General features: G+C 33.9%; 1 protein-coding gene across 1 annotated transcript in view; it reads left to right on the forward strand.

Moving 5' to 3' along the window:
* The window catches only part of VAV2 (vav guanine nucleotide exchange factor 2), a 523802-nt gene that overhangs the window by 455604 nt on the left and 47974 nt on the right, over positions 1 to 20224 (forward strand). Inside the window, exons 9-10 of the mRNA XM_053695707.1 lie at positions 14743 to 14842; positions 19598 to 19693. Coding sequence (XP_053551682.1) covers positions 14743 to 14842; positions 19598 to 19693 — 196 coding nt within the window. The remainder of the gene's footprint in view (positions 1 to 14742; positions 14843 to 19597; positions 19694 to 20224) is intronic.

Here is a 20224-nt window from a genome sequence, read left to right on the forward strand (position 1 = left end):
TACTGTAAAATAGTTTTTCCCTTAATGTGTTTACAATGGCTTTTTTTACCAACTGCAGAGTAAAAAATGTATGAAAATTAGCTTTTAAGGTTTATTTCTGTATATTAAAGCTCTGATTTTGTGTTTTGAAGCCACAACCTAATACAATCGGTTGAGCTTGTAGGTATAATTAGATCTCATTACTGTATCACATTGTGCACATATACATGTGTCTGTATCTTATATCTGTAGGCATAATCAGATCTCATTACTGTATCACATTGTGCACATATACCTACTTCTTTATCTTATATCTGTCCATAAAACAATCACCAGTACTTTGAGAGAACAATGGAAAATCAACATTTTATTACTTTATCTCTGCTTTATCCGACTGGGAGTGTAATTTCTTCTGCTGGCTGTGTTTACAAAGCTTATCTATAGCTGGTACGCGCGGCCACAAACTTTCTGAATAGGTGGGGATACCACATACTAAATCAACAATTTCAAACTGTCGCTTTAAATTTCACAGTAAATGTTTTAGACAAATACAGTACAAATGGTCACCGAATGCTTACCAGTCAGCTGGCTGTCAGTTAAAGGGACATACCACACATTGTAACTTCAGGACTTTTGTGCAATCATTTAACATACAGGCCAAGTGTGAAAGCTTTTTAAATACATTAACATGTTGTTTGCTGTGATTATGTTTCAGTGGCTTTTCCAATTCCCCCCCCCCCCTTGCCTTATTCAGAGGAGCCAACCCAGACTTCTTATAAGGGTAGACACAGCTTGTTTTCGGTAGATAGCTATTTATGAACCTTGTCCAGTATTGTTATTGTGATCAAATCCTATAATACTTGTAAGGTTAATACTAGGTGACGTGCACGCTCCTAAAGCATAGAGAATTGTGTGTTGTCTCTTTAAGGTATGTGAGCAGGGACTTGTAGAGTGTGTATTTGTGTTTGTTGGATTAATATTGATTAGAGTAAAAGTTTGTATTAACCTTTTTAACGCCGTTATGACGTTCTATTCCATCCTAACCGCGCTAGGCTATTGCGCTGTTAGGACGGAATAGAACCTCCTAGCCGTTTGGCTGTCCTGAAGCCAACGGCGCTTCCAGGATGTGATCGCTGTCTGTAGGGCGTGCCTAGCGTCATAGGGACGCCCCCTGACCCAATTCCATCATTGAAATATTGCGATCGTGTGCACGATCGCGGGATTTCAATTTGTTTACATCGGAAAGTTGTCATCAAAGGGTTAATGTGTTAAATGTAGTGAATTGAGCAAGTAGAGTTTGCATCTGTTTGGTAGTGACATCCAGGAGGGAGGTAATGTCAGTGTGCTTTGCCCCTGCAATAAAAGAGTTTTTAGGTTACTCAGTAATAAAGGTAAAGTGTTGTCTGGATGTTTATCAAGTGCTTTTTGACTGTGGGATTCGATAAGTAAAACATTTCCCTTTAAATGTGGCTAGTGATCAACCAGACAGGACCGGTATATGTTAAAGGGACAGTAGCTACCTTGTAATTACAGTAAAGTCATTTCTGTTGTGTTTCTATAGAATAACAGGTCAGCCCAGTCTTAACGTTTTTAAAACAAATTAAAGGGACAGTCAATGTAGTTTAAACTGTTACATTATACTGCCCTTTGCTTTTTTTTACTGTCTTTGCTTTTTAAAAATATTTGAAAATGTAGAATTAGTGAGCTAAATGTTTACTTACCTTGCAAATGCAGACCTCCTCTTCATACAAACGCATCACGGCTCTAATGATAGCAAGCCCGATCACACCATACAACTAAATGTTGCACACTCCTGCGATAGGTAAAGCTGTCACTGTTATTAGATTTACCTGCACTTTTAGTTCACTTATTCTATATTTTCAAATATTATTTTATTTAAAAGCAAACACTATCCTTAGGTTACTTATATTGCATAATTCTGCACATAGTAAAGAATCATGTAACATTTGAAATGTTGACTGTCCCTTTAACACTTCTTTAATTGCAATAGTTTATCAATAGCAAAACTCCACCATTTGCCTTATTTGGAGGAGCCAATCAGGGTTTGAGCCTGCAGACAACAAGGTTAGCTATGTTCATTATGTTAGTATAAAGTATTTGTATTTATTTTTTGCAGCTAGTATCAATTAAAGCCAATTAGGAACAAGTATGTAGCAGTGTCAGCCTTGAGCAGTGAGTAGAGTGCATTTTAAGTTTTGAGAATTATAAAATCATCAATTTCAAGAGCTAATTTACATGAGAATTGTGTTTACTGTCCTTTTAAGTCTAGGATCAGTTTTCACAGACGCACCAATAAAAAAAAGTGGTACCGATCAGGAAATGGCCATCTGTGATTGCATTAACATTGAACACAGCTCTTCTGCAACAGTTAACATGTCAATAATGATCAAATGATAGATGTGCACAACCTCATATTAAAACCTGCACTGGAAATAATATAAATATCCTGACATAAGGGGTTTCCTACACTTTTGACTTAGGTTTCAGCTGTATAACATAATAATTACTGGATCTTGGCTGACACCTAGTGGTGATTGCGCTAACATCTAAAGACAAAAAGTTGCTGCAAATTACCTAAGAGATCAGTTTTAAGATGACAAGGACCAATTACATATGGCATTGTGCACCCTCACTGAGAAGAATACAGGAGTAGGGATATCTGAAACAAAATTCTTTGTAGAAGGTTGTAATGCATCATATCATGTAGGTGTCAGAAGGTTTCTATAAAAGAGCATTCTTTTTCTTACACAGGTTTTGTTTAAGAATGTAAGCAGCGCCATCATGTGGCGTAATATCAAACTGAATATTATATATTTTTTCTAATATTTGTATACAGCTGAACAAAGCAGCGATACATATAGAGACTGTCAAACATAATTATGCTCTTAAAGGGACATTAAACACAAATTGTAAGCTGCATAAATATGTACCTGCATACCTGAGAAGAATTGTGCAATGAATAATGCAGCTTTATTTTGTCAAATGAGCATATTGTTTTATGGGGGGTCACCGATTTCCCTGTTCCTTAGAACAAAAGAACCCTTTGTTAATCAATCACAATACATTAAATAAACATACATATATTCATGTTGTATCTGTATTTAATAACTAAATATACATATATAGATATTTATATATACACAATAATAATAACACCTAAACTACCTTTTATGCCACTACTATTGCAAAGAATACTTTTCTTATCATGATTGTTGATGCAAAAACTGATAATCCACCTTAAAAGAACAAATGAGTACAGATAATGTAAGGTAGGAGGGGGGGTAAACAAAACCTCACAGATACATTAGCTTAAAGTATTAACCCAAGCCTCCCTGGGAGAAAGTGGAACAAGTACGATATTTAGATGTATTTTACTTTTTTTTTTTTTTTTTTTTAAAAAAGCAAAATACATAATGAATGTATATTGCAACAATGTTTCATTTTCAATAATGAAAAATGTTATGCATTGTTGGAATGCCAAGTTTAATAGTCCTTTAAAGGGACATTACAAATGGCACTGCACAAAATATCCTAAAAAATGGTTTTGAATCATTTACCAATGTAATTGTATTAGAACACATTGCAAGGCTTTACAAGTCAATGGCCGTCCAGTGATTAACACCTTGAAAAGCTTAGAAGAATCCATGTTCCAGGTCTCCTTTTCTGAAGCCAAAGAGATATAAATTGTTTTGTACTCAGATCATTATGTAGCAGTGTTAAATACATTTCACCATACTTAAAGAGACATTAAACACTTTGAGATGTTAATATAAAATGATGAATCATATATATATATATATATATATATAATATATATATATATAATATATATATATATATATATATATATATATATATATATATATATATATATATATATATAAACTATGCAATATACTTTAATTATTTATTTTGTCCCCTTTTCCAGTAATTCTATTCTAAAATTGTGAGCATTTCAGCTCCTGTTAGAAATATTTAAACAACTAATTAAACCTTAAACAATACATCTAAACGTTATTTTCAGACTGATCTTTTCTTTCAATGCATATTTAGCATTTATTTAGTGTTTAATGTCCCTTTAAGTATGATAAAACATTTCTAGACTCTTTGGGGAAACCCAATAAGTATTTTATAAAATCAGGCAAAATTAATAATAACTGCATTGCAAACTTTTTAAATTTCCCTTAAGTGATACTAAATGATGAGGTGTTTGATGAAAGTACTTTTTTTTTATTAAGTAATTTTTTTTTTTTCTTTCTGAAAAAACCTAAGTATTTAACAATGTATTTAATTATCTTACCTATTATTGGTCCTGCAGCCTGTCCAACTAAGAATCCATTTTTTCCTGACGCTGCAGCCAGCACCCTCAATGTACAACTGTGCAGCACGGCCCATTAACGGTAAATGTAGACACGCCCCCACAGGACCTCATGCACATTAGTTCAGAAAGGGAGCCCTCATGTGGCTAACATAGGAAGTGTGTGCGCATCCTGCAGAAGGTATAGCACGGCTGGGAATTTTTTGAAACTATTGGTTCTTTTTATTGGCTTAAAATATTTATTAACAGTTACCTCCCACTAATTTATCACCAGTTAATACAAATTTCCTCCAGCATCCTCAAAAAAACATTATGTCTACTCATCTATGGGCACAAAAGCAACAAATCAGCCTCAAGACTAATCTTGGAATGATTGTAAAGCTTCTAGTCAGTGCTTATACAATTAGTTTTATATCAGGTTGAGTTAGAAACAGTAATTTGCTTCCTCTTTACTCTATGCAAATTGTTGTAGTAATGAAATATCACCACTTTGTAATATGTACAAATAGTTACTAATGTATCTAACTTTATACACTAATACAATGACATTAAGTTACATAAAGTATTAACATTCATATTAGGAATAGCGAAAACTAAATTAATGTATACTCAAGCTTTAATCTGAGATTTGCTTTAAAGGGGCAATCTCTTTATTACACATTCCCCAGTTTTGCATAACCAACATTTTTATATTAATAAACTTTTTACCTCTGTGATTACCTTGTATCTAAGCCTCTGCAGACTGCTCCCTTATTTCAGTTCTTTTCACAGACTTGCATTATGGCCAATCAGTGCTAACTCCTAGGTAGCTCCAGGGACGGGAGCATAATGTTATCGATATGGCACACATGAACTAGCACTGTCTAGCAGTGAAAAACTGTCAATATGTGCTGAGAGAAGAGGCAGCCTTCAAGGGCTTATAAATTAGCATATGAGCCTACTTAGGTTTAGCTTTCAACAAAGAATACCAAGAGAACAAGCACATTTGATGATAAAAGTAAATTGGAAAGTTGTTTAAAATTGCATGCCTTGGGGGCGTGTCTCTAGGCAGCACCGTCAATGGTCGCAATATCAGTGGCTATGAGTAAATCACAGATAATCTGCCTATTATCAGTGATATAGTTGCCCATCTAACACTCTTCTGTGGATATTCAGAGTTAGTACTTTAAGCTGATTATGATGATATGCTACATTGAGGAATCTTACCTTTGTTCACCAATCTGGAGAGTTGGGGCCTAAGGCAGGCTCGTTACTGAGAAGCACTTAACACCCCCCCCCCATCTTGACACCTGGTATACAGTGCCTTGACACTGCTAACCACTACTCACTAGATACAACAAACATGGATGTGCAGATCCTTCGAGAGCTGGAGAATCTATTGCTATATCATCTTGCTCAATTTGAAGAGACACAGGCAAGTGTTACCGAGGTGAAAACAGCTGGCTTACCTCCAAATCGCCTACTGCAGAGATCTCCACTGAAAACTGACTATCCAGCCCCAAACCCTTTTATTATAAGTGCGACGGAGGCAACCTTGTACCATGCTACACCAATTACTGACAGTGTGACAGAGACGATCCCTTACCAAGCTGCATCCGCAACCAATACAGCCATAGCAAGCAGTTACAGCGTGGATCTACTCACTGACTTATCAGCAGCCAAAGGAGAAAAATTCACAGGCACCTACACTTCGCAGGACTCCACTCACCTCCCAGCTGAAGAGAAGGATCAGATCCCAGTGAGAACCTGGGGAAGATGTGCTGACCCTCAGGTAGAGACTGGGAGTATCACTGGCTCCGCTGATCCTTATCCTCGCATCAATGAGAGAGGCACCAGCTACAACATTACTAACTATATGGGGACAGAGCAGGCGGACAGGTTTATGGAGCAGTGGTCTTGATAAATGGTCCCCTTATTATTTATTTTGTTTCCACTACCCCTAGAGAGGCTAAAGTGCCCTCGATATAATGCAGGACTGTAATTTGTTGAAATATGCGGGAGACTGATGTGGACAGTTAGGAACAAATATAAACAAAGGAAGTAGGATAAATAGAATTCAAGAGGTATTTAAAGGGTGTGTTATGGGCCTGCAAAATAATGCAATTTTTAAAAATAAAATTACAGTTTTAAATGCTTTTAAAATATTTATTTTGCATTCAGATCATTTGCAATGTTCAGTGACCAAGTGCCCGTGAGTCATGAAACGCGTATGATGCAGAGGGACCGAGGTCTGTTTGTTTTATTCACCCCGGTACAGGATTTATGTACTTCAAACTATGTTCTTAATGAATACATTTCTTCTTTCCGGGCTCAGCTTCTAATTGAGCGTTGTATGGGGATCTTGCATCTTTGCTGAGGAATTTCAGGTGCCGGACAACTTGTCAGAGTTAGTGTGTATACTATTGGCCTACACAGGGGCCGGTCCTGACCACCTGACTACCTTGCTCCGCCCACTTAGTGAGCTGTCACGGTAGAATGCTATGTTTAAAATACGGCTGAGCATCCTTCCCTGCTTGTGTTTCTGCCATTTGCAATGCTGTTTGTCATTTCTGATACATAGATAATTGACTGTAATGTTCATTTAAATATTGCAATACCTAGATCAGAAGTGCACTTGTATACAACTTTTTGTTCATTAAAATCTCTGTTCTGTACAGCCAGAAGATGCACAGACAGGGTTCTGTAGATACACTGTTTATTTGATGCAGCCTCTGATTAAACAAAGGGTGCAAAGCTATGTATTTGACACAAAACAAAACAGTGCATGGGACATATTACAGGATTTAGTTTCTGCAATGAAAGCAAAGCAATCAAACCAATGGCACAATGACTGCACTGTATACATTTTTCACAACTGAGCAGTGATTTTATCCCCTTGGCTGCCAGTAACACACACACATAGCAGTGGTTTGACTGCCAGAGCACATAGGTGTGTTTTTACAGCTTCATGGTTATTAATAAAAATCACAGAACAATGGTTTGACTATAGTCGCTACATATATATATATATATATTCCGACCAGGGAGATTTCCAGCTCCTGCCTGCGTGTGATTGGCTGTGCGCGGACAGGGTGCGAGGTTGCACGCAAACGAACAGGAGCATTCGTGTGCAATGCTAAATATGTGCAATCCGCTGTCCGCCAGAGGAGAAGCTATGCGGACAGGGGCGAATATGTACGCCCCTGTCCTCCTGGGTTTGATAAGTAGGCAGGTGTGTAGTCATTTTTGTATAGATTTTACTGGACTGTTCTATTGAATACTGGACATCTGGCAACTCTAGTTTATTTGTTTGAAAGCACAGAATGTATTATCTCAAGGGTTTTTTTTCTACCCCAAAAGCATGCTTCTGTGAATTACTTGTATCAGATGTGGGTTTGTTGAGTCTCAGAATAGGCTACTGATTTGTAAAATACATTATGCCCCTTTAATTTACTACAGATACATCCTCCCTTTGAGTAAGCGCTAAGAGACGGTTTCTATAGCAAGCTTGGTAAATTAAATTGCAACAACTTGATTTAACAAAGAAAAAAACATTCTCTGTGCTAATTTGTCTGTAATTATTTTAGCTCTCCTCTGACAGTCTTATAATTGGATTTTATGTTAATCCTTGAACATCAGCGGATGAAACACGGTCTCCTCATTTTATACACTTGTAATAAACGCACTCTTCGCACTAACTTTTGGCAATTATTTACTTTTTTCAACTAAGCAACAGAGATTCGCTGGTGGCGGTTTTTAAATGTGTTTTTTTATTGCTTTGAATTTAGTAAACCATATGTAAAAATTAAACAACACAATATATGTCATAAAGATAAATGGGCACAGTGTTTTGTTTTTGTAAGGTTCTCTAAATTTATATTTCTAAGGGCTTTTTGCTTCTAAATTAAATTTGTTTTTTTACATATATTATTATTATCAGAAAAAGTATTACTATTACTTTTCAGCTAGTGATTTAAATATAATTGTTTAAATTAATATTCTAATGCAAAAATGACATTTGTATTACTAACCCTACGTGACTATGTGTTTAACACATGCCGGTGATGTTTAATGGGTTATACAAATGTAATATATAGGCACATGTATATAATGTGTTAAAAGCATGTAATATATCAGCATGTGCATATAACATGTTAGAAGTATGTAATAGATTAGCACGTGCACATAAGGTTTTAGAAAAATGTAATATATCAGCACATGCATATAATGTGTTAGTAGAATGTAATATATCAGCACATGCACATAATGAGTTAGAAAAATGTAATATATCAGCACATGCATAAAATGTGTTAGTAGGATGTAATATGTCAGCATATGCATATAACGTGTTAGAAGAATGTAATAAATCAGCATGTGCATATAATGTGTTAATAGAATGTAATATATCAGCATGTGCATATAATGTGTTAGCAGAATGTAATATATCAGCACATGCATATAATGTGTTAGAAAAATGTAATATATCAGCACATGCATATAATGTGTTAGAAAAATGTAATATATCAGCACATGCATATAATGTGTTAGAAAAATGTAATATATCAGCACATGCATATAATGTGTTAGAAAAATGTAATATATCAGCACATGCATATAATGTGTTAGAAAAATGTAATATATCAGCACATGCATATAATGTGTTAGAAGAATGTAATATATCAGCACATGCATATAATGTGTTAGAAGAATGTAATATATCAGCACATGCATATAATGTGTTAGAAAAATGTAATATATCAGCACATGCATATAATGTGTTAGTAGAATGTAATATATTAGCACATGCATTTAATGTGTTAGTAGAATGTAATATATCGTCACATGCATATAATGTGTTAGAAGAATGTAATATATTGTCACGTGTATATAATGTGTTAGTAGAATGTAATATATTGTCACGTGTATATAATGTGTTAGTAAAATGTAATATATTGTCATGTGTATATAATGTGTTAGTAGAATGTAATATATTGTCACGTGTATATAATGTGTTAGAATGTAATATATTGTCACGTGTATATAATGTGTTAGTAGAATGTAATATATTGTCACGTGTATATAATGTGTTAGTAGAATGTAATATATTGTCACGTGTATATAATGTGTTAGTAGAATGTAATATATTGTCATGTGTATATAATGTGTTAGTAGAATGTAATATATTGTCACGTGTATATAATGTGTTAGTAGAATGTAATATATTGTCACGTGCATATAATGTGTTAGTAGAATGTAATATATTGTCACATGCATATAATGTGTTAGTAGAATGTAATATATCAGCACATGTATATAATGTGTTAGTAGAATGTAATATATTGTCACGTGTATATAATGTGTTAGTAGAATGTAATATATTGTCACGTGTATATAATGTGTTAGTAGAATGTAATATATTGTCACGTGTATATAATGTGTTAGTAGAATGTAATATATTGTCACGTATATATGATGTGTTAGAAGAATGTAATATATTGTCACGTGTATATAATATGTTAGTAGAATGTAATATATTGTCACGTGTATATAATGTGTTAGTAGAATGTAATATATTGTCACGTGCATATAATGTGTTAGTAGAATGTAATATATTGTCATGTGTATATGATGTGTTAGAAAAATGTAATATATTGTCACGTGCATATAATGTGTTAGTATAATGTAATATATTGTCATGTGCATATAATGTGTTAGTAGAATGTAATATATTGTCACGTGTATATAATGTGTTAGTAGAATGTAATATATTGTCACGTGTATATAATGTGTTAGTAGAATGTAATATATTGTCACGTGTATATAATGTGTTAGTAGAATGTAATATATTGTCACGTGTATATAATGTGTTAGTAGAATGTAATATATTGTCACGTATATATGATGTGTTAGAAGAATGTAATATATTGTCACGTGTATATAATGTGTTAGTAGAATGTAATATATTGTCACGTGCATATAATGTGTTAGTAGAATGTAATATATTGTCACGTGTATATAATGTGTCAGTAGAATGTAATATATTGTCACGTGTATATAATGTGTTAGAAGAATGTAATATATTGTCACATGTATATAATGTGTTAGTAGAATGTAATATATTGTCACGTGTATATAATGTGTTAGTAGAATGTAATATATTGTCACGTATATATGATGTGTTAGAAGAATGTAATATATTGTCACGTGTATATAATGTGTTAGTAGAATGTAATATATTGTCACGTATATATGATGTGTTAGAAGAATGTAATATATTGTCACGTGTATATAATGTGTTAGTAGAATGTAATATATTGTCACGTGTATATAATGTGTTAGTAGAATGTAATATATTGTCACGTGCATATAATGTGTTAGTAGAATGTAATATATTGTCACGTGTATATAATGTGTCAGTAGAATGTAATATATTGTCACGTGTATATAATGTGTTAGAAGAATGTAATATATTGTCACATGTATATAATGTGTTAGTAGAATGTAATATATTGTCACGTGTATATAATGTGTCAGTAGAATGTAATATATTGTCACTTGTATATAATGTGTTAGAAGAATGTAATATATTGTCACGTGTATATAATGTGTTAGTAGAATGTAATATATTGTCACTTGTATATAATGTGTCAGTAGAATGTAATATATTGTCACGTGTATATAATGTGTCAGTAGAATGTAATATATTGTCACGTGTATATAATGTGTTAGTAGAATGTAATATATTGTCACGTGTATATAATGTGTCAGTAGAATGTAATATATTGTCACGTGTATATAATGTGTCAGTAGAATGTAATATATTGTCACGTGTATATAATGTGTTAGTAGAATGTAATATATTGTCACGTGTATATAATGTGTCAGTAGAATGTAATATATTGTCACATGTATATAATGTGTTAGTAGAATGTAATATATTGTCACTTGTATATAATGTGTTAGTAGAATGTAATATATTGTCACGTGTATATAATGTGTTAGTAGAATGTAATATATTGTCACGTGTATATAATGTGTTAGTAGAATGTAATATATTGTCACGTGTATATAATGTGTTAGTAGAATGTAATATATTGTCACGTGCATAGAATGTGTTAGTAGAATGTAATATATTGTCACGTGTATATAATGTGTTAGTAGAATGTAATATATTGTCACGTGTATATAATGTGTTAGTAGAATGTAATATATTGTCACGTGTATATAATGTGTTAGTAGAATGTAATATATTGTCACGTGTATATAATGTGTTAGTAGAATGTAATATATTGTCACGTGTATATAATGTGTTAGTAGAATGTAATATATTGTCACGTGTATATAATGTGTTAGTAGAATGTAATATATTGTCACGTGTATATAATGTGTTAGTAGAATGTAATATATTGTCACGTGTATATAATGTGTCAGTTGAATGTAATATATTGTCACGTGTATATAATGTGTTAGTAGAATGTAATATATTGTCACGTGTATATAATGTGTTAGTAGAATGTAATATATTGTCACGTGTATATAATGTGTTAGTAGAATGTAATATATTGTCACTTGTATATAATGTGTCAGTAGAATGTAATATATTGTCACGTGTATATAATGTGTCAGTAGAATGTAATATATTGTCACGTGTATATAATGTGTTAGTAGAATGTAATATATTGTCATGTGTATATGATGTGTTAGAAGAATGTAATATATTGTCACGTGTATATAATGTGTTAGTAGAATGTAATATATTGTCACGTGCATAGAATGTGTTAGTAGAATGTAATATATTGTCACGTGTATATAATGTGTTAGTAGAATGTAATATATTGTCCCGTGCATATAATGTGTTAGTAGAATTAATATATTGTCACGTGCATATAATGTGTTAGTAGAATGTAATATATTGTCACGTGTATATAATGTGTTAGTAGAATGTAATATATTGTCACGTGCATATAATGTGTTAGTAGAATTAATATATTGTCCCGTGCATATAATGTGTTAGTAGAATTAATATATTGTCACGTGCATATAATGTGTTAGTAGAATGTAATATATTATCACGTGCATATAATGTGTTAGTAGAATGTAATATATTGTCACGTGCATAGAATGTGTTAGTAGAATGTAATATATTGTCACGTGTATATAATGTGTTAGTAGAATGTAATATATTGTCACGTGCATATAATGTGTTAGTAGAATTAATATATTGTCCCGTGCATATAATGTGTTAGTAGAATGTAATATATTATCACGTGCATATAATGTGTTAGTAGAATGTAATATATTGTCACGTGCATATAATGTGTTAGTAGAATGTAATATATTGTCACGTGTATATAATGAGTTAGTAGAATATAATATATTGTCACGTGTATATGTGTTAGTAGAATGTAATATATTGTCACGTGCATATAATGTGTTAGTAGAATGTAATATATTGTCACGTGCATATAATGTGTTAGTAGAATGTAATATATTGTCCCGTGCATATAATGTGTTAGTAGAATTAATATATTGTCACGTGCATATAATGTGTTAGTAGAATGTAATATATTGTCCCGTGCATATAATGTGTTAGTAGAATGTAATATATTGTCACGTGCATATAATGTGTTAGTAGAATGTAATATATTGTCACGTGCATATAATGTGTTAGTAGAATGTAATATATTGTCACGTGCATATAATGTGTTAGTAGAATGTAATATATTGTCACGTGCATATAATGTGTTAGTAGAATGTAATATATTGTCACGTGCATATAATGTGTTAGTAGAATTAATATATTGTCACGTGCATATAATGTGTTAGTAGAATGTAATATATTATCACGTGCATATAATGTGTCAGTAGAATGTAATATATTGTCACGTGTATATAATGTGTTAGTAGAATGTAATATATTGTCACGTGTATATAATGTGTTAGTAGAATGTAATATATTATCACGTGCATATAATGTGTCAGTAGAATGTAATATATTGTCACGTGTATATAATGTGTTAGTAGAATGTAATATATTGTCACGTGTATAATTTTCTTTATAAACTCTCTACTTTGTATGTAGATAAATAACTAACTCTGCCCATGTTTCTTACGGTAACAAAATGTTCCCTTTTCACCAGTGTGGGGGCCCCGGGTTTTGACCTTCAGTAAATTCTTCTTTTTGGTTCCATTCCCGGTTTATATATTTGTGTTTTGGAAGATAAACCTGTTTTTTTGTTAACACGATCTATTTCTTTACTCTGTGGTAATGGGTTTATGAGTTTTGGCATCCGTCTGTTATTATTTGTGGGTAGGTGGGAGGATATTTCTGGCAGCATTTATGTTACTGATATCATTTGTCTTGAAGCCAACCCACCTTTGTTTGCCCAATATGTGCTTGTACAATATAGAATCAGCAGTAGGTTTGTCGCTGGCACAACTGATCAGTCCGTCAGACTCGCTATACCACAGAGGCAATTCACTTTATGTCCCACATAGCTTTGCCCTGACACTTTGCTTTAAAGTCACTTTCTCATTTTGATATGAAGTTTAAAAAAAATAGTTTGTTTGCGTATTTCTTTTAAAAAAATAATAATAATAATTTAATTGTTTTGTCATCATAGACCAGGAGATGATTGGAAGAGAAAGTAAAAGAATTACTGAATTAGTGAGTCTGAAACAGGGGCAGAACTGTCATTGGTGCAGCAGGTGCAGAGGCACCAGGTCCTAAGTGCTGGGGGCCCATAGCAGTCTGTACATAAGATGATGCGCAGAATGTTTACAATCCTAATGCAGGGAGCCTTTCATTAGATCTATCTATTTATCTATCTATCTATCTGTCTATCATCTATCTATCAATATATATGTATATATGTCTGTCTATCTATCATGTCTCTTTCTATATATTTATCTATCTATATGTCTATCTATCTATCTATCTATCTATCTATCTATCTATCTGTCTGTCTGTCTATTATCTATCTATCTATATCATCTTTCTATCTATCATTTGCATATCTATCTATCTACATATCATCTTTCTATCTATCTATCTATCTATCTATCTATCTATCTATCTATCTATCTATCTATCTATCTATATATTTATCATTTGTCTATCATTTGTATATCTATCTATCTATCTATCTATCTATCATTTATCCATCTATATTTTTTCTATCTATTATCTATCTATCTATCTATCTATCTATCCTATCTATCATCTATCTATCTACCTATCATCTATCTATCATTTGTCTATCTATCCTCAAAATCATTTTACAGGACAACATGTATATTATTACTGTTGCTTACTACAGAATTATCTTTGTGGGGCCCAAAACAAATTTTGCAGTAGGGCCCTCTGTTGAGTTTGTTGTTGTTTTTATACTTTTGTAAATGCACGGTACACAACTATCTAACCACCGTGTGTTTTCTGTTCTCAGGCTCCTGATATATGGGGAATATTGCAGTCATATAGAATATGCTCAGAAAACGATGGACCATGTGATTGCAACACGTGAAGACGTCAGGATAAGAATGGAGGTGAGATGGTGATGTGTTATATACTGTATACTTTGTTACTTTGTTTCCTTATTTAAAAAATAAACGTGAAAAAATAGAAGTGAGACATAAAATAATATAAGAACTTGGTACATATTTGGAGGAGCCTATCTGGGCTTGAGTCTCCAGACAACAAGGCAAGTCACTGCCATTAGTTGTTATAAAGTGTATTGTTTTGCAGTTGTTATCTACTGAAGCCAATTAGGGACAAATATGTATCAGGGTTAGCCATGGGAAATCAGCACAGTGCATTTACTGCTGTGAGATTTAGAAATTCTACATTTTTCTGTGCTAAATTACATAAAAGGGGGCAAAATAAATAATGAGCGTATATTGCAAGTTTTTTTATTATGCACAACTAAACATTTTACATGAAAATTTCAAGGTACCCCTTTAAATAAATGTATGGGTGTCCGTTTTTGATGTCTAATGTGCTCTTTGTATGTTCTACAACTGTAAGAAAACTCTTGAGTGAGTCTCCCAGTGCCTTTTGATAGTAAATTTGGAACCACCTTTCATACTCAACTTGACTGTAATTGGCTGCAGACTAAATTAGCATCAAAGAGTTACAGGAACAAAGCGTGTAGCTGAAGGACATTCTCTGTTTTCACTTGGATGTTGCCAAATCAACCTGCAGCCAACTGATGCTGAATTCTGTTTTCATTACACATCACCTGTTTTGTGTAGCCAATTGGAGGATGGCTTTGCTTTGATCAAGTACATGTGATAGTGGGATCTGATCCTGCAGTGCAGGGAATACCGTAAGTAGTTATTACTAATGTTGTAAAGTCTCCAGTTCAGTTAATTACCAGAGCTGTGTCCCTATCTGCCCATATAAGCTTTATATATACTGCAGAATGTGTAGTTCAGCCATTACTTCCTACCTCAACCAATCAGAGTTAAGGTGGGATCTCAACCAATGAGATAAAAAGCTGTGTCAGCCAATGGTTTCTTTCTTCACAAGCACACTGAAAATATAAATCTCTTCCCATAAGCAGTGTATGTAGACTCTTTGTTGCTGCATGGGGAAGAGCAAGATAAAGGTAAATAAATAGTCTTTAACCCCTTGTGCCAAATAGACATAGGTACTATGTCACACAATACTTTGCACAGAGTACTGTTTTGACGTAGTATCTATGTTGAACACTGTGGCACATGCTGCGGTCCCCACGGTCAGCTTTGAGAGCGGAGACTGCAGCCGGGGCAGAAGACATCTACACTGCAGAGAATAAAATAAATAATTTTAAAAAGCTCTAAAACGTAATACTTGCTGACTGCCAGTATCTAATATGGTGGTAAGAAGTGTGAGGGGGAGGAAAGAGAGCTTTTTGGGAGAGATCAGGAAGGTTTCAGGTGGGAGGGTAATCTTTACACTAAAATACTATTACCATTACCAGTTAACTAATTAATCCCTTCACTGCCGGGAATTTCAGAAGTGTGGTGCGCAGCTGCCATTAGCAGCCTTCTAATTACCAAAAACTAATGGCAAAACCATTCATGTCTGCTATTTCTGAACAAAGGGGATCCCAAAGAAGCTTTTACAACCAATTGTGTTATGACTGCACAAGTGGTATGAAAATAATTTCAATGAAAAATCCAAAGTTTTTTTTTATATATATAAATATATATATATATGATCGCATTTGGCAGAAAAAATGGCATCAGATATACCAAAAAAATCTTTAGTTTTGATTGGTAAATGAAAATAGAGTTTAAATAGAGTGAAAGCAAAAATGCTAAAAATTCTCTGGTGTTTTTGGGCAAGTTTTTCTCTGAAATTCCCGGTAGAAAAGCTAAGGCATATTTGCAAACATATTGCACTTAAAAAATATGCAAAATGTTTTATTTTGGTAAAACTATATTTTACTTTTCCAATGGTGTTAATATATCTATGGCATTTTAAGATGGCTTAACCCCTTCCCGACGTTAGGATTTTCCATGCCGTCCTAACTGCGCTGGGCTTTAGCGCCATTAGGAAGGCATGGAACGTCCTAGCCTTTTGGCTGTACTTAAGCCAACTCAATTCTAGAAACTGGGTGTTTCAATTCCTATTAGAAGTGTAGACTCAAGATTTAGCAATGTTATTCCACAGTCATTGGTAGTATATTCTAGTGACTCATTGTTCCTAATTGGTCTCAGCAGAGAACATTAGATAAGTAAACCTAGGTTACATTATGGCAGCACACATTTCTTTATGGGCTTTTTTTTTTCCATATTTAAACTGTTTCTATATAAAAAAAAAATCTGCATATTATTTTTGTGCTGATCTTTGCTTTGAATATATTATTATTCTATCTAGCATGTATGTGCTGTTGGTAAATATCCCTTTAACACACACAGTCGGCTAGGTTTGGAGTTTTGTCGGTAACGACTCGAAAAACTAACGCCGGCTTTTTTCTGACCGCACCATAAAAATAACTCTGGTATTGAGAGTCCACATAAAGGCTGCGTTAGGCTCCAAAAAAGGAGCGTAGAGCATATTTAACGCAGCTTCAACTCTCGATACCAGAGTTGCTTACGCAAGCGGCCAGCCTCAAAAACGTGCTCGTGCACGATTCTCCCATAGGAAACAATGGGGCTGTTTGAGCTGAAAAAAAACCTAACACCTGCAAAAAAGCCGCGTTCAGCTCTTAACGCAGCCCCATTGTTTGCTATGCGGTAACCCTTCCTACGTCTGCACCTAACACTCTAACATGTACCCCGAGTCTAAACACCCCTAACCTTACACTTATTAACCCCTAATCTGCCGCCCCCCGCTATCGCTGACCCATGCATATTATTATTAACCCCTAATCTGCCGCTCCGTAAACCGCCGCTACTTACATTATCCCTATGTACCCCTAATCTGCTGCCCTAACATCGCCTACCCCTATATTATATTTATTAACCCCTAATCTGCCCCCCACAATGTCGCCTCCACCTGCCTACACTTATTAACCCCTAATCTGCCGACCGGACCTGAGCACTACTATAATAAAGTTATTAACCCCTAATCCGCCTCACTAACCCTATAATAAATAGTATTAACCCCTAATCTGCCCTCCCTAACATCGCCGACACCTAACTTCAATTATTAACCCCTAATCTGCCGACATTTTGTTATTTTGGGGGGGTTTGTTATTTTATTAGGGGGCTTAGAGTAGGTGTAATTAGTTTAAAATTGTTGTAATATTTTTCTTATGTTTGTAAATATTTTTTTATTTTTTGTAACTTAGTTCTTTTTTATTTTTTGTACTTTAGCAAGTTTATTTAATTGTATTTATTTGTAGGAATTGTATTTAATTAATTTATTGATAGTGTAGTGTTAGGTTAATTGTAGGTAGTTTATTTAATTAATTTATTGATAGTATAGTGTTAGGTTTAATTGTAACTTAGGTTAGGATTTCTTTTACAGGTAAATTTGTAATTATTTTAACTATTTTAGCTATTGTACCTGGTTAAAATAAATACAAAGTTACCTGTAAAATAAATATTAATCCTAAAATAGCTATAATATAATTATAATTTATATTGTAGCTATATTAGGATTTATTTTACAGGTAAGTATTTATCTTTAAATAGGAATAATTTATTTAATAAGAGTTAATTAATTTCGTTAGATTAAAATTATATTTAACTTAGGGGGGTGTTAGTGTTAGGGTTAGACTTAGCTTTAGGGGTTAATACATTTATTAGAATAGCGGTGAGCTCCGGTCGGCAGATTATGGGTTAATAATTGAAGTTAGGTGTCGGCGATGTTAGGGAGGGCAGATTAGGGGTTAATACTATTTATTATAGGGTTAGTGAGGCGGATTAGGGGTTAATAACTTTATTATAGTAGCGCTCAGGTCCGGTCGGCAGATTAGGGGTTAATAAGTGTAGGCAGGTGGAGGCGACGTTGAGGGGGGCAGATTAGGGGTTAATAAATATAATACAGGGGTCAGCGGTGTTAGGGGCAGCAGATTAGGGGTACATAAGGATAACGTAGGTGGCGGCGCTTTGCGGTCGGCAGATTAGGGGTTAATAAGTGTAGGTAGGTGGAGGCGACGTTGTGTGGGGCAAGTTAGGGGTTAATAAATATAATACAGGGGTCGGCGGTGTTAGGGGCAGCAGATTAGGGGTACATAAGGATAACGTAGGTGGCGGTCGGCAGATTAGGGGTTAAAAAAAATTATTCGAGTGTCGGCGATGGGGGGGGACCTCGGTTTAGGGGTGCATAGGTAGTTTATGGGTGTTAGTGTACTTTAGAGCACAGTAGTTAAGAGCTTTATAAACCGGCGTTAGCCCAGAAAGCTCTTAACTACTGACTTTTTTCCTGCGGCTGGAGTTTTGTCGTTAGATGTCTAACGCTCACTTCAGAAACGACTCTAAATACCGGAGTTAGAAAGATCCCATTGAAAAGATAGGATACGCAATTTACGTAAGGGGATCTGCGGTATGGAAAAGTCGCGGATGAAAAGTGAGCGTTAGACCCTATTTTGAGTGACTCCAAATACCGGCGGTAGCCTAAAACCAGCGTTAGGAGCCTCTAACGCTGGTTTTCACGGCTAACGCCAAACTCCAAATCTAGGTCAGTGTAAGTTAAATTAATACTCCTCATTAAAGGTAATAAAAGTGCCTATATTTGCAAAAAGAAGATATAAATGACTATTACTTTTTAACACAAATTTTCTCCAATCGTTGATTTAAAAGTGTTGTGTGTTGAGTTTGGAAATCCGTCTTATGTATATATATTTTTTTAATCTTTTCATATTCCAGGAATGTTCAAAGAAGGTTCAAGATGGGAAGTTCAGATTACAGGATTTGTTGGTCGTCCCAATGCAAAGGGTACTGAAGTATCATCTGTTATTAAAAGTGAGTAGTGATTTGCTTATTCTGTGATATCAGAGTAATCACAACTTAACTCTAAACCAAGAGTTTTCCTGCTCCTTATTGGTCTCAGTAGAGGCAAAAAGTTAACTTTGAAAAACAATAAAACAAAATGATTGTGGGTACAACAAGGTATAAATGCATTCAAAACATTTCACACTCACCTAGTATGTTCATACATTGCAAGACAACAGAAAAATATTTGAATTACAAGGTGTTTACTGACACTTTTTCAAATTTAGAATGTTAGCAAACATTACAGTGCTCTACACAGGAATTCTTTATAATGAAAGATAAATGATCTCATTGCGGCAAAGAAAACATTTTTTTCTATATGTATAGAAAAAGCGCAGCATGTAAATCTGCTGCATGATAGATCTGCTGCAAGGTAACATTTGTTGGTCTTCTGTTATAAATCTCTAGTTAAAGGGACAGTAAACTCAAAATGAAAGGGATATAAAAAAAAACAAAATTATTTCTCCTGTTAAGTGTGGTCAGTCCACGGGTCATCATTAC

This window comes from Bombina bombina, chromosome 12 (genome assembly GCF_027579735.1).
Source record: "Bombina bombina isolate aBomBom1 chromosome 12, aBomBom1.pri, whole genome shotgun sequence".
NCBI lineage: Eukaryota > Metazoa > Chordata > Amphibia > Anura > Bombinatoridae > Bombina > Bombina bombina.